The following is a 16347-nucleotide window of genomic DNA, read 5'->3' on the forward strand; positions in this document are numbered from 1 at the left end:
CTTATGAGCCTGTTTGTGCATAACTCATGGTACAGCTACAGCCTGTCCGAGGAGCGCATAATATTCACTCACTCATTTCCTGCACATTTTCCAGCTACAGTGAAGCATGAACATGACCAATCATCAACAAAGACAACGCAGACAACTTTCTACTGGAATACAGTAATTATATTTATCAAACAGAAACATGTACATCCAATTGATATAAAAAAAAAAGTCTACATGGCTTTGTTAAAATTGCAGGTTATAACCTTTTATAATGGGGCATGTGACCGTGCTCAGAATTAACCAATCACTTTCACACTCATGGTCAAAAGTAATTTTCATATATCGGTCATCAATATTAAGTCCAAATAAAGATCAGCTGTTTCCATTGCTGAGGCCATGAGCTTACAAAGCAGGTACAGGATCTCGTTGTTGAAGTGTACTGATCAGGAGACGGGTACAAAGAATTTCATTAGATATACCATGGAACACCATCAAGCCCGTCATCAACAAGTGGAGAAAATGGAGCACCACAGTGACCTTACCAAGAAGAAGATGTCCATCCAAAATTGATGAAAAGGACAAGAAGAAACCCACGGCAGCATTAAAAGAGCTGCAGGAATATCTGGCAAGTACTGGTCACTCCGTGTATAGTATAAAGCAGGAATAGTAACCCAATAACTGGTAATATTACATAAAAAATTATAATTGCAAACAGAGTAAAAAACAATAAATATGTTTAAGTGGTACAGAGAGCTGAGCAATCTGGCAGTGACCCCGTTATAATTCAGCTCATCCATGTGATAAGAGACAGAGCAAGATTGCAAGACCACAGCAGAGTAAGACTGTATACTGCTGCTAGCTGGATAGTTTTTGATCACAGACTATTTCTTGACCCAGCAGTGAGGTGTTTATAATGAGTAGGAGCTGGATCTCGAGCACACGACGCTCGATACAGTGGACATCATTTTCTAACCTGTACTACATTTACATTCATTCCTCATACTGTTTTATCCAAAGTGAACTCCAGCTGGGACACAATCCAATCAAGATAGTGCATAAAGCACCCAAGGGATGATAATAATAATAATAATAATAATAATAATAATAATAATTATTATTATTATTATTATTATTATTATTATTATTATTTTTTTAAACCACTGAGCTACGATTACCCCAAACTACTGCAGTCTGCAAAAAGACTCCATCACTCCTCATTCATCTGAGTTCAGAAAGAAAGAAAGACAAGGAATTAAAGTTTTAAAGGTTAACAAGGAATGAAAGAAGAATTGAAGGACAGACCTTAAAGGGAAATGAAGGAAGATGAGAGGAAGGACAAATGATGGAAGAAAGGAAACAAATAAATAAGTTAATGAATGAATGATGTATGGAAGGAAGTTACAGAGGAGTAGAAAGAAGGAGTGAAGAAAAGAATAAAGAAAGACAGGAAGGAATAGATAGTGTGATGGAGGAGGACAACAGGAAGGAAACAAGGAATGATGAAGGAAGGAAAGAAGGAAGCTAGGGAGGAAGGAAGGAAGGAGGGAAGGAAAGAAAGAAGGAAGCTAGGGAGGAATGAAGGAGGGAAGGAAGGAAACTAGACAGGAAGGAAGGAAGCTATAGAAGAATGAATGAATGAATGAATGAATGAATACAATGGAGGGAGGGAAGGAAGGAAGGAAGAAATTAAGGAAGAAGTGAGAGGAACAAAGGGCACTAGAGAGGAATGAAGGAAGGAAGGTAAGGAAGAAGAAATGGAGAAGGAAGCTAGAATATACAGAAGAAGGAAGGAAATAAGGAAGAAAAGAGAAAGGGAGGAAGCTCGAGAGAATGGAAGGAAGAAACAAAACCCTTAGTTTAAAAATGAATAGCACAAAAAGTGCACACAGTGATACGTGTTACACTAATCCTACTGAATTACATGATTAACTGGGCTAAAATTTTGAAATCTGGTAACACCTCAGTGTTCTCTAGAGACCCGCTGACCCGTCTTTTCAACGGCCAATACTAGAAGTCGATGGGTGCAACGACGGGCTTCAAAATTCCTATGAGAGAAAATTATGATGAAACAAACATGAGCAACATTAGTTGCACTGGCAGATGAAAATAAATGCCAGTGGATGAATGGGGACCCCAAACAACACAATAAATCTGCATCCCACATGCATGTTTCTCCAGTACAATGTTTGCGCTCCCTTATTTCTGAAGCGGGATGTGATTTGCTGCTTAGAACCGATAGCATGTGGCACGGCAACCAACCATAGTCCTTGTTTCATACTACAGCCAGGTTCAGCTGTAGGCGTGTGTGAAGTCTCTAAATCAGAGATGTCCTGAAGCGCCAGCGACTGGTGGTTTTCTCCAGCTACACAGACGATCTGCACTGGCTACTCGAGCCCAGAAAAAAACAAAAAAACTTTTCTTTCAATGTTCAAGCAATTTATATCGTGTCTGATGCCCATAATTTGCTGCAAATCCAATTATTTCACCACGAAATTGCCTTTGATTAGCTGAGAATGCACCAGAAGACATGCAAATGTAAAAATTTTCTGGTGGGCATGCCCTCAGACCCCCTCTAGCATTAGTAAATTAGCATTAGTATTAGCCTACTACTTTTTTTTTTTAAGTCGGCTACTTCAGATTTTCTGGAGAACCCAGTCTAATGTTTACACACGCTCAATTTGTACATGTAAAAGGTTAGTTTCTGTGGTTGGGACATCCATTGCCAATTTACCAAACCATGCTAATCAGGACTGAGCACTGCAAAATTAGGCACAAACATGCAATAAAATGGCATAAAATAAAGAATTTTCTTGAAATTATTTGAGTTGACCGATTCCTTTTTCAGAAGTTCACTACCTAAAAACACCTTCTTTTAAGAGCTTCTCACAACTGCTTTTTCATGTCAAGATTGCACCAGAGGGCCCCAAATTTGCTTCAATATTTCAGATTTTCCTAGGGGAGCATTCCCCTGGACCCCCCCCCAGCAGTTCGCTCAGCCATCAGACACTCTTCTCTCAATTTCTAGATAATACCCTGGATAACAGCCTTAATCCAAATTATTTGCGACGTGATAAAGAGAAATGCATCCACAAGTATGTGCCTTCTGGTCAATATCACATCATCAGTTAATTTAGTCGGTGGAGTTGATTAGGAAAGTTTCACATTTCCATCTGGAATATTTTTAAAAGACTGTAAAGTTGATAAAGTTTGAACAGAGTCAGTATGGTGATTTTGAGATGACTGTATTATGGAACAGAAGAAGAAAGAAGATCAGGTACAAAGGCTAACTACAGTGCTCTTCTGTAATTAGCAATATGGAACGTACGTGCTATTGTGTGAAGGAACGAGGATTTCTCTAAGGCTATTCTCTCTGTGTTGAGGAGGACAAAAGGATGTGCTATGTTCAGAGGAATGGTGTGAATCTGCATGCTAATCGTTTCTGAACAGAGATGCGTTGTGTCGAGTGCACTGTTATTCCGGCTGAACAAAAAGCCCTGTGTGGCTGGAATAACTCCTCTGAGGATAGAGTTTGAACTCTGTGCCACTTATCTGATAGCGGACTGAGCACCACACACACACACACACACACACACACACACGATGCTGGTGTATTATTTGATATTACTTCACAGAATAATTTAATAAGAATAATCAAACACATATGACCTGTACAGGATGCTGAATACTTTGTGCATAACTTCTAAGTTGGACTACTGAAGACTACATGTTGCTGGCTGGCTGAGCCAGCAAAATGTAGAGAATAACAGCGCCAAGTTTCTTCCATTCCCACTTTTACTCATGTCCTAAACTAAAATTGCTTCCTGTTATATTATTCATTGACTTCAAAGTCCAGCTTATGACATTTCAAGCTGTGAAAGGGTTAGTTCAGGTGTATGTTGGCGATCTCATGAAGCAGTTTGAGTTTCTTGTTAATCCCGATGATTAATCCCGGTTTACACGGAGGAAAGATTCTTACATTGCCCTTAAATTCTGAAATAGTGTTTGTGAATGCATATTCATTAACACTAGAGATGTATAGATTAAAACATACAGTACCAGGCAAGAGTTTGGACACGCCTTCTAATTCTATGGTTTTTCTTTGTCTTTATTAATTAAAAGGCACTTCATGACAAAGTAATGATGGATGTCGTTTCTCTTTACTTAGTTCAGCGGTTCTTGATATAATATGGATTACTACAGTTGTGGTGTGGAATAGGGCTATTTACTGTATTTTTATTATTTACTATTTGATCTCAAGCACATTAAGAAGGCAAGAAACTCGTCCACTAACTTTTGATGAGGCACACCTGTTAATTAAAAGCATTCCAGGTGACTACCTCATGAAGCTGGTTAAGATAATGCCAATAGTGTGCAACACTACGCAACAATGCTCGCAGACTGCGAGCTGGCCTAGTGAGCGTGTCCGCCTCTTGACTGGGAGATCGTGAGTTCTACTCGCGGTCGGGTCATACCAAATACCATCATAAAAATGGTACCTACTGCCAATCGGCAAGACATGCTGCAATACAGATGTGAGTGGGGGACTCAAACTCTCGTGATTACCAGAGGACTAGCCCCCCACTGTAACCCTAGCTATATAATACGCGAGAGGCCGAGGGCTAACAAACCGGAGATCGGAGCCACACCCATGCACCTTAAGGAATTGGGTAGTACTGGGACAGGAGACTGCCTGGGAAGACCAGATCCTGGCGTGGAAGGGACTTTGACTTGACTTGAATAGTGTGCAAAGCATCATCAAGGTAAACAGTGGCTACTTTGAAGAAGCTAAAATATGAAAACACATTGTTTTTTTGAACATCATTCTGTTTCCCACATAATTCCATATATGTTCCATATATGACCAATCAGAATGGAGTATTCAATAAAGCTGTGTAATAATAGTTATTTTATTGAATGTTCATTCATTCATACACCTTCAGTCACCACTTTATCCTGGTTAGTGTTGTGGTGGCTCTTAGGAACATTGGTCCAAGGCGAGACCACATTCCGAATGTGACAGCGGGGGGTCGGAACCCAGAGGAGAACGTGTACAGACTGTAACCTGTGCTAAGGCTTGAACCGGGGACCTGGGAGCTGTGAGGCACCTACAGGATATGGTCTCGCCTTGGACCAGTGTTCCTAAGAGCCACTGCAACACTAACCAGGATAATAACTAATATTACACAGCTTTAAATGAATACTCAATTCTGCACCACTGTGCTGACCATTTGTTAAAAATATTTGGATTTACATATATTTGATGTGTAGTAGATTTAGTTATTTCATTAACGAGAACAGATGAGAAGTAAAAACAAATCTAGCCATCTGTGCATGAAGTGGAAAAATTGTATAAGAGGACAAGATAAAGAAAGACGATAAACAGGATGCACCCACGTTAACAGAGATACAGAGGAAAAGGAATGCAGAAAGTGGGTTCCAGCTCCATCTCTCTCTCTCCCTCTCCCCATCTCTCTCTGGTGGGCTGGTGGAACGGCAAGCATGCCGCCTCCCACCGCTCCAGTGCACACTCACTCTCTGTTCTTCTGCCTTCGGATAGAGTTGGGGATGCGACCCGCTGACCTCCGCCTGCTTTCATTCTGCTAACTAAAATATAGCAGATTTCTGAAATACCAGCTCGGGGGGGGACTGACCGTGCTATACTATGCATGTACTTAAACAATAGCAATCAGACAATTTTAACAGCTGTTTCTAGGAATGCAGCCATCTGATACTGAATACCAGAGTCGGACCTGCAGCGCTGGAGCCGTGTCATACGTGATCGGACATCATTGAGTCAATCCACAGTGGTTTATTTTCGTACTGTAGTGATGAGGATTGATGCAATCGATGCTCAACATACTGGATAGCATCAAATACATTTTTTTAATTACACATAATAATTTTACAACATTAACATCGATGTGTCGGACTTTGTGGGGACATGTGGCTGGTCCAAACGAATTTTTTTTTTTAAGAAACAAAAACTGCAGCTTCTGTTTAAAATAATTAGGGCCTGAAAGGTTTCCTTTTAATTACTGAGGTTAAGGTTAGAGTTAAATTCAGGCTGAACTGCATTAATTAAAGCCTGCATTAATAATTATGTCAATGGAAGGTCCTTAGAAGGATTGTAAAACAAATGTGTACGCGCATGCATGTTCTCCTACACTGACCACTCCTGTATCTATTGCGAGCACAATGTCCTTTCAATTACAGGGAGTGTGTGCACATATTACCACCCCCACCCCCCACACACGCACTCTCATTCTAATTGTCCTGCCAGATGGTTAAATCCAATGACGTGAGCTCAGGGATTCAGAAACCTTTTACTTACACACACACACACACACACACACACACACACACACACACACACACACACACACCTCTTATGATATAATTATTAATATAGCTAATTAATATTATGCCTAAACCTAAATTTAACCCCAAACTTAAACCTCAGTAATCAAAAGGAAACAATTTGTTCCTTTAAGCTTAAAAAAAGTTTTTTTTAATTTTATTTAAAAAAGGAACAAAAAAAAGTTTTCAGTTTTACTTGTAGGGATATTTGTATGGTCACCACAAGGAAAACTTTTTATTTTTTTTTAAATAAAACTGCTTAAACAACATTTTCCATTACTTTTACTAAATGTGTTACAGACTGATTTTTTTTTTTAAACTTAGTTTGAAAAGCTGTTGTGATGTTTCGATTTCAACATATGGAATTTTCCTTGCTGAATTTACACTGATGTGTCAGTACAATAGCAGTGTTTCCATTAACCTGCTTGAAATTGCAAACTAAAAAACAAGTAATGGAAACATGATTTTTTTGGGGGAAAAAAACCCCTCTCAAATATCACAAAAAAAAAGTTTTTAGTTTGCATGAGGTGGTTTTTCAGATGATTTGATAAAGCGATATTTCACAAAACTGAAATGAAAACAATTTTTTTGCATTTAAGTCACATGACATGATACGAATAGTAAACGGAAAGCTACCTTTCTGGAAAAAAAAAAAAAAGAGCGCTCTGAGAGGAGAAAACCCGGCTTTAATCTCATGAAATTTTAAAATACTGCTTTTATTTTACGCAAAGCTGCAATGGAAACCTGGCGAGTGTAACTATCTCCTTGAGAGTTCACAGCCTAATATCTGATTCTGTCCTCTGATTGCTGTATCAGACCTCACTTACAGATGAACCTGCTGAATTCAAAAAATTTTTTGAAACACAAAGCAGAACCTCAAGTCAGACTGCTGCATGACTCCAACCAAACCTTAATCTAAAATACCAAAATCCTTCTGCATGTTTCATCATCTCCATCTTTAGGTGACTGCTGCTGGCAGTCACCTTCATAACACACACAAAGAGCACCTGAAAGCTGGAATGAAATTAACAATAAAAGATAGAAATAGAAAGTGTTGCTCAATTATTATTATGATGATTAATAATAGTGGTATAGAGAGTAAAAGATAGAGAAAGAGAAAACAAGAGAGAAAAAAAACAATAGTGTGAAGGAAGAGCACACGCACGTGCGCACACACACACCTCAACAATGTGAGCTTTTCAGTAGTGAGGCGATAATTGGAGCCTGTACCAGCTAGAGGCAGCCACACACACACACACACACACACACACACACACACACACACATATGGTAATCCAAAAGTAAACTGGAAATTGCATTTTCTCCATAAACACTGACATCATAAGTAATGAGGTGATAAATGCACTATTATGCGTTTATGTTTACACTGGGTGTGTACGTATGCACGATATTTCTGGAGAAATGACAGGAAGGACAAAAATATTAATTCAATGTATTTAATTTATTTTCCCCCCCATCTCTTGCTCTGAATCTCACCAAAGGGAGACACTGAATTTATTTATTAATTTTATCAATTTATCCATGCAGATTTGTTTGTTTATTAGAGTTTTTGAGTTTCTGCTCTTAATTCCGTGTCTTGGACAAAAACACCGCAGACAAAGTGATGATCCAGCTATTTGCATAAGTAGGCCCATCATGCTGACAAACTGGAATGATGTTTTTGATTTGCTTTCAGTCCTCAGAAATTCTGTCCTCTGATCTACACCATCACACAGTTCCTGAACTGTGTATTAGAACCTCTGCAGAAGACACGCGTCAAAGTAAAAACTTTTCAGCTCGAGACAACACAAGGTCATGACAGTATATAGCGCTAACCTTGAAATAGTTCTATTGTTAGAATTATTCTGTGGGTAAAATGTCTTTGGCGCATGCAAAGAAATGCTGTAGAGCAAATATACCTTTGAAAATCATTCAATTAAAATGTTTCTACAATTAAAAAATATGATGAGTATTTACAAAGACCATAGTGTGTGTGACAAACCTTCGCTTTACAATAAAGAACAGTCTCAGGTGCAATTTGTGCAGTTTTATTAGCTGGTAATTAGCTGCAGTTAAATTAGCTGGTAAGTTTTACTGAGTATCTAACAGAACCAGCCGCAGTTCTTCTGGAGATTTTAGCCCCTTTACACAGAGATTCTGTAGAAGATTCTCCTGAAAATATGCCGGCTCTGGTTGTTTACATCGAACTAAACAAAGCCGGTATAAAGCTGTGCCAGTAGGCATTTAATGATTCAGCCAATACATGATTTGATCTGAGTCACAATATCGGGTTCATGATTCGATTTTCCCACAATATATTTTGGAAGAAAAAAAAAAAGATTTAAATGAAAAAAAAAAAAAAAAAAGCTATTTTATCAACTAAAATATTCCTTTGGTTTCATTTGTTTAATAACCAACAATAATCATTTACCCACATTTGTAAAAAGTTGGAGTAAAACATAATAGCCTATTTACTAAAATATTCATTTCATGAAAAAAATTTATCATAAATAGGCCTTTTCTTAATAAACTTTCATGAACATTTGTTCTCCCTCCATTTGCTTATCTTTTCTTTCACTTTTAGCAGTCTCTAAAAAGAGAGCTCTGATTTCTTGTTCAATCTATTTGTACAGCCAATCGCACAACAGCACTTTCCATTTTAGATCTGTTTTTTGTGTTTTCATGGCATTAGAGCTGTGTTACTTCGGCCTAGGGTGAAGTCACATGCATTCCTGTGATTGTACATCATTGTGCCCTCTGCTGTTTAAACAACACAATTACATCTCAGGAAAACCTATTAGACCAGTGGTTCTCAAACTTTTTTCACCAAGTACCACCTCAGAAAATACTTGGCTCTCCAAGTACCACCATAATGACCAACATTAAAATACAGTAGCGTAGTAGGCCTAAGTATTCATTAAAAACAAGGCAGTTTTATTTAACAAATATATTTAATATTGTTGGTCACTGTAACATTACACACAGTACTTTGAACAGTAACACTGCGTTTAAATATAGGAAAATAAAACACTGTACTTAAATAATGCTAATGGCAAACACAGTTCCCCGATTGTGTGCGGCTTACCGGCTCTGGCAATCAGGAGGCTGGCACGATATGAAGCTTCCTGTGCTTTGGCTACAGGTGTACCATAGGACAGAATGGTGGACTTGGACTGCTTCAGTTCATCACGTTTTCGTAAAAAAAAAAATCCATTGGTTTGTCCTTTAGTGCTGTGTTGTAAGATGCCGTTTGAGATGTGATGGTTTCATGGGCTCATTGCTCAGAACGTCCCCGCATACAACACACTGCGGCCTGGGCAGCTCCTCTGTCCCGCTCCAAATGAATCCCAGTTTTATGTATTTTTCGTCATACTTCCTCCTCACTGGTTTCTGCCGTTTGCTAGCAGTTCTGGAGCTGGTTTTGCCACTGTCGTTAGCATCTGCGCTTGGCTCACACACGTCCTCTTCAGTTCTCCCTCTCTCCTGATCCACGCTCCCATTCACGGATTTAAGCCATGACAGTAATTTTGTCGTACTCGTCATAATTAGCAAAGCCACCTCCACCTTTTCCCATCACAGCCTAGTCTACCAATGGCGGATAACCGTCTGTCAGCGGAACCGGTGGGAATGCGTACGTACGCTACGTATGGCTACCCAGAAGCACTTGCAAACTTTTTAAAATTATTAACTTAATTTATATCTCCTTTCATTTTCTTGTCATCGGTTGACAAGATATTTTCATCCATTCGGATATTATGGATAGTATTTCACGTTTTATTTTATTTTTTAAATTTTATTTATATTTAATTAAGTGACTCTTTGGCGTACCACTACAATGGAGCCCACGTACCACAGTTTGAGAATCACTGTATTAGACTATAAGATTGCGCAGCCTGATAACGGCGCTTCGTTTTTTGTTTCACTGATTTGAATCGTTAAAAATTTGTCCCGTGATTTACTGTTGCATGATATGTCATTGCATGGCTACATGGTAAGTGTGTGTTTTTACACTGTGTTCCAGCATTCTGAAACCAGAGGCATGACGTGAGCATCACTATCCAGTGTGACGTATAACATGTAACGCTTTGGAAATAAATACCCCAAGCATATTGGCGTTGCTTTCAAAACAATAACGGCGGGTGAAATGAGTATTTCTTGTGTTGCTTTGGATTGTTAACTGTGCAAATTTATACCACTCTTCAAGTCCAAGCAAAGTTGCTGAGCAATGTTTTTGTGATCAGAAATATGTTGGAGTAGACAGTGAAAAGAAATGGGAAACAATTCAAGACAGAAAGGCATGCAGACCTTAGATGCCGTAGATGGAGATGATTGAATTCACTCTCGTCTCGGAAAGAAGAATGTCCATGTACCAGTGTTATCGTCAAGTCAATAAACCTCAAGACTGAGAACAGTCTTGAGTCTCCAGTGTTCAAGTCCAAGTCATTAAAGAAAATTTCGCGTTGAGTCCACTATTGATCCGAGTCGAATCCGAGAACAAGACTTCAACTGCACCATTTGACGGTGGCTGCTGCCTTTATGTGCAATTGTCTCTGCTACTGTGTTGGACTAACGTTACTGCCTGACTGCCCCATTTTAGTTAATAGGCTACAGATAAAAAGCTTGTTCATCGCTCAGCAAGCCCTGCCCACTATCAACAGGACGAATAACATGAAAGGAGCCTAGTTCATCAGTCAGCAAGCCCCGCTATCAACAGAGCAATGAACATAGCGTGTCACTTCCTTCTCTGGGTGGAGTCTTGCCAAATGATGATTGAAGTTGAGGTTGTCCCCGTCGTCTCCTCGATAGTTCTTCTACATATGGAACACATAGCAGTGCATTTTTTCCCACTGCACGAGAAGTCTGTATAAGCAAAGCAGACAATCCTAGGGGCTTCTCTCCAGGCATTTTAGCGCCATTAACATTAGTTTGTTCCTGAACATGACATATCAACAGGTGAATGTGCATTCTCTTGCACCAAATTAGTATAAAAATTAATGTAGGTATAAATATCTTATGCCACATTATTATGGCATGTTAGAAAAATAAAGGAAAAAATCAGAATCCTCGTCTCCAATTTACAAGTCTGAATGCAGTTAATGCATGAGTCCAAGGCAAAGTCTGAGTCATCAGTGCTCAAGTCCAAGTCAAGTCACAAGTCCTTAAAATTAGGGCATGAGTCGGACTTTAGTCCGAGTCCTGCAAGCCTGCCATGTCCAGGTCAAAAATGTCACATCCCGGTCCTGCAAATCTCAGCTGTACCTTTTACACAGACATCTATCCCGGCTATGTTACCACCCATGGTTAAAAAACAAAACACGATATGTTATAGAAAAACAATCAATCAATGACAGCGTGGTGGTGGTGTGATGTGACCGGACATGAAGCGAAGCTACTGTTCCCACCCAGAAGTTGATTAGTTTCCAATAACAGTATGTCGCAAAAAGATTTATTTGGCATTTTTTAACATAATAATTTAAACACTGTAAAGAAGGATTTTTACTGAAGCCAAGATAAAAAAAACCAAAAAAACAATTGTTTTAAAATTATGGCATTTAGGATGTTCACACCTGGACAATCAGACTGTGCAGGAATATTCTCTCTCAGTTCATCAGATTTTTGTTTGCTGTCATTTAAAAAAAAAAAGAAAAGAAAAACCCTCAACACTTTCAGTTCAATAAATTTCCACCTGAAGACATGCATGTTGTTTAGACCCTTTATTCTTCAAAGCTACATTAATCATCTACTCTTATCTGTCTGAGCCAAGCTAGAGTTTATTTTCATCTTGTGTGTGTATAAAACAATAGATGGATAGATTGCAGAAATGATGCTCTTCTTGTCTCTCCTGACACACACACACAAATATATATATATATATATATATATATATATATATATATATATATATATATACACACACACACGTGTGTATATATATATATATATATATATATATATATATATATATATATATATACACACACATATATATATGAGTGATTCCACGCTTATGGGTACTGAAATGGGGACATGAACTTATTTTTAAAAATTCACCTAAAACCATTTCTTTTTTTTTTACCATCAGGTCACAAAACATGTAATCTTTAATGAATGATATGTTAAAAGATAACTTTAATTTTCTGAGATGTTATAAAAACATATTTATATGCCAAAGTCAGAACGTAACAGAAGTGTTGTGGACATATATATTCTCAATTTTAACAATGTAGAATTACTTTTTGAAACATAGGAAGGTGATGTTTTAGCAAATATAATTAATAAACATGTGTAGTAGAATAAACATACACATTCTTTCAATAAGATTAACATGGTATATAGCTAGATTGTAATTAATTTGTAACAGACGCGAGATGGACAATCGTAACAGAAGTAATGTAACAGACATCATTTTGGAACTCATAGGCTTGACTTTGGCATATAAATGTTTTTATTACATCTCAGAAAATTCAAGTTATCGTTTAACATATCATTCATTAAAGATTACATGTTTTGTGACCTGATGGTAAAAAAAGAAATGGTTTTAGGTGAATAAGTTCATGTCCCCATTTCAGTACCCATAAGCGTGGAATCACTCATATTATATATATATATATATATATATATATATATATATATATATATATATATATATATATATATACACACACACACACACACACACACATATATATGATATACGTGTGTATATATATATATATATATACACACACACACACACACACACATTATATATATATATATGTGTGTGTGTGTGTGTGTGTGTGTGTGTGTGTATGTGTATATATGTGTATAACCCAGTTAAACAAATGAGACAAAAATATTATACTTGGTCATTTATTTATTGAGGAAAATGATCCAATATTACATATCTGTGAGTGGCAAAAGTATGTGAACCTCTAGGATTAGCAGTTAATTTGAAGGTGAAATTAGAGTCAGGTGTTTTCAATCAATGGGATGACAATCAGGTGTGAGTGGGTACCCTGTTTTATTTAAAGAACAGGGATCTATCAAAGTCTGATCTTCACAACACATGTTTGTGGAAGTGTATCATGGCACGAACAAAGGAGATTTCTGAGGACCTCAGAAAAAGCGTTGTTGATGCTCATCAGGCTGGAAAAGGTTACAAAACCATCTCTAAAGAGTTTGGACTCCACCAATCCACAGACAGACAGATTGTGTACAAATGGAGGAAATTCAAGACCATTGTTACCCTCCCCAGGAGTGGTAGACCAACAAAGATCACTCCAAGAGCAAGGCGTGTAACAGTCAGCAAGGTCACAAAGGACCCCAGGGTAACTTCTAAGCAACTGAAGGCCTCTCTCACATTGGCTAATGTTAATGTTCATGAGTCCACCATCAGGAGAACACTGAACAACAATGGTGTGCGTGGCAGGGTTACAAGGAGAAAGCCACTGCTCTCCAAAAAGAACATTGCTGCTCGTCTGCAGTTTGCTAAAGATCACGTGGACAAGCCAGAAGACTATTGGAAAAATGTTTTGTGGCTGGATGAGACCAAAATAGAACTTTTTGGTTTAAAGGAGAAGCATTATGTTTGGAGAAAGGAAAAACACTGCATTCGAGCATAAGAACCTTATCCCATCTGTGAAACATGGTGGTGGTAGTATCATGGTTTGGGCCCGTTTTGCTGCATCTGGGCCAGGACGGCTTGCCATCATTGATGGAACAATGAATTCTGAATTATACCAGTGAATTCTAAAGGAAAATGTCAGGACATATGTCCATGAACTGAATCTCAAGAGAAGGTGGCTCATGCAGCAAGACAATGACCCTAAGCACACAAGTCGTTCTACCAAAGAATGGTTAAAGAAGAATAAAGTTAATGTTTTGGAATGGCCAAGTCAAAGTCCTGACCTTCATCCAATCAAAATGTTATGGAAGGACCTGAAGCGAGCAGTTCATGTGAGGAAACCCACCAACATCCCAGAGTTGAAGCTGTTCTGTACGGAGGAATGGGCTAAAATTCCTCCAAGCCGGTGTGCAGGACTGATCAACAGTTACCGGAAACGTTTAGCTGCAGTTATTGCTGCACAAGCGGGTCACACCAGATACTGAAAGCAAAGGTTCACATACTTTTGCCATTCACAGATATGTAATATTGGATCATTTTCCTCAATAAATAAATGACCAAGTATAATGTGTTTGTCTCATTTGTTTAACTGGGTTCTCTTTATCTACTTTTAGGACTTGTGTGAAAATCTGATGATGCTTTCGGTCATATTTATGCAGAAATATAGAAAATTCTAAAGGGTTCACAAACTTTCAAGCACCACTGTAAATCTAATCCAACCAGTGAATCTAGTTCCCCATCCTTTCTTTGCTGAATTAAGCAGACTCAAGCTTTAATGATTGTGCCACGTATTAGTGCTAATGTTGGATTTGTCTGTGTGTCAACAATTTTACACTGTGTGCACTGGTGTGTTTGCTCAGTTAGTAGCTCTGAGCAAATACACATCAGATCAGGGGTCTTTAAAAGCTATTAAATGTCCATTAATCATTAGAAGAGAGCATATCCTCTCTCTCTCTCACGCACAACTGACAGCACGCATCACAAATGCATTATGAAACTGATTTCTACCTCAATCTCCTGTTCACTGTATATTTCAATTAGGCTTTAACCTACCAAATAAAAGCCCAAGGAAGGGCTGTAGAAAAAAAATGAATCAAAATGAAGCCATAACGTGACTTTATATATCTGTATCTAATAAGCTACATACGTAAGTGACATGCTTAGCGCTCCTTGGCCACCAGAGGGCACCCTAACAAATGCTGGTGAGTTAATAAAGTGAAAGAGTGTGACTTGCTGGAGATGGGTTTCATCATCGCTAGGTCCTGAATCTATATTAATAAACATCTAAACAGTACACTGTGATATATTCCCTATTATCAGTACTTACAGTTGTGTACTATTCAGCGTTCAGTGTAGAGGTTTGGGACGTAGCCCATGGCTTGAAAATAAGCACCTGTATTATAAAAATGAATGTTGAACCATTCTTTTTCCAGTTCAGTAATATAGTCTTCTTACTGATAGTTAAGGCTATTAGAACAGTCATAATGAGCTTGGAATGGGCCTATGAAACCCAGATCATTTTTTCCAGATATTTCGGTGCCAAAAAGTTTACAAATCCCTTTATACTCTTGCACCATTTCAACCTCACCTGAGAAGGCCATAACTCAAAATCATTCTTAGATTTACTTACCAACTTGAGCTGATAAATTTGTGTTTTTTCTTCTACATGTGCTATATCTCCATATCTATCTGCCTGTCTAGAACTGTTTCCACTATCTTTAGTAGAGTATACCATGACACTGATATACTATCGCATCTCATTTTAGATTTCAGTGAAAATAACAGTGGAGACAGTCTTTCATCATGTTGAACAAAGCGTGTGTTCCTTTTGTTCTCCTTGTGGAGGAGATGAGGCCTGACAAACACACTGGCGTGACTCAGAGCTGTGAGGATTCATTATGCTGCATCTCCAGGGCCAAAGCCATCTTAAGAACATCTCAAGAAGTACAAACAAACAAAGAAAGCATCGAAACAAAAGTTCTTACCAAAGACCTCGTCGTGAGAGTCGGAGTCCGCTGTGGTTCTAGATGCTGGGTCTGACAGAGTCTGAAAAACATACACAGGTGATTTGCATCACAACTTGCTCCATCCTACTGTCATACACAATCAGGAGCTGTGATTTCCATCTTACATGTCTCAGTGCTCGCAGAACTGAAGTGCTCTCTCTCACGCATGACAGTTTCTTTGTGCACTCACTTTGCTGTTCAACACCTTTGTATACTCTTGCGCTAATTTTTAATGAGGATACATGCTCTGTGTGATCACGTCTTTACCCTCCCTACTTAGGAAACTGTCGAAACATCATAACATTCTATCAGGTTACTTGCACTGTAGGAAGATTCTGTAGTAGCTCCTCTTGATATTTTCACAGAGAACAGTCTGCTTTGCTTCTTTAA

General features: G+C 38.3%; 1 protein-coding gene across 3 annotated transcripts in view; it reads right to left on the bottom strand.

Moving 5' to 3' along the window:
• Nucleotides 1–16347, bottom strand: part of LOC132871589 (myelin basic protein-like) — a 59806-nt gene that overhangs the window by 4353 nt on the left and 39106 nt on the right. For all 3 annotated transcript variants that reach the window (XM_060905866.1, XM_060905868.1, XM_060905867.1), the window contains exon 3: nucleotides 15937–15997. In XM_060905866.1, the coding sequence (XP_060761849.1) occupies nucleotides 15937–15997 (61 nt within the window). The remainder of the gene's footprint in view (nucleotides 1–15936; nucleotides 15998–16347) is intronic.

Source organism: Neoarius graeffei, chromosome 23, assembly GCF_027579695.1.
Source record: "Neoarius graeffei isolate fNeoGra1 chromosome 23, fNeoGra1.pri, whole genome shotgun sequence".
Taxonomy (NCBI): domain Eukaryota; kingdom Metazoa; phylum Chordata; class Actinopteri; order Siluriformes; family Ariidae; genus Neoarius; species Neoarius graeffei.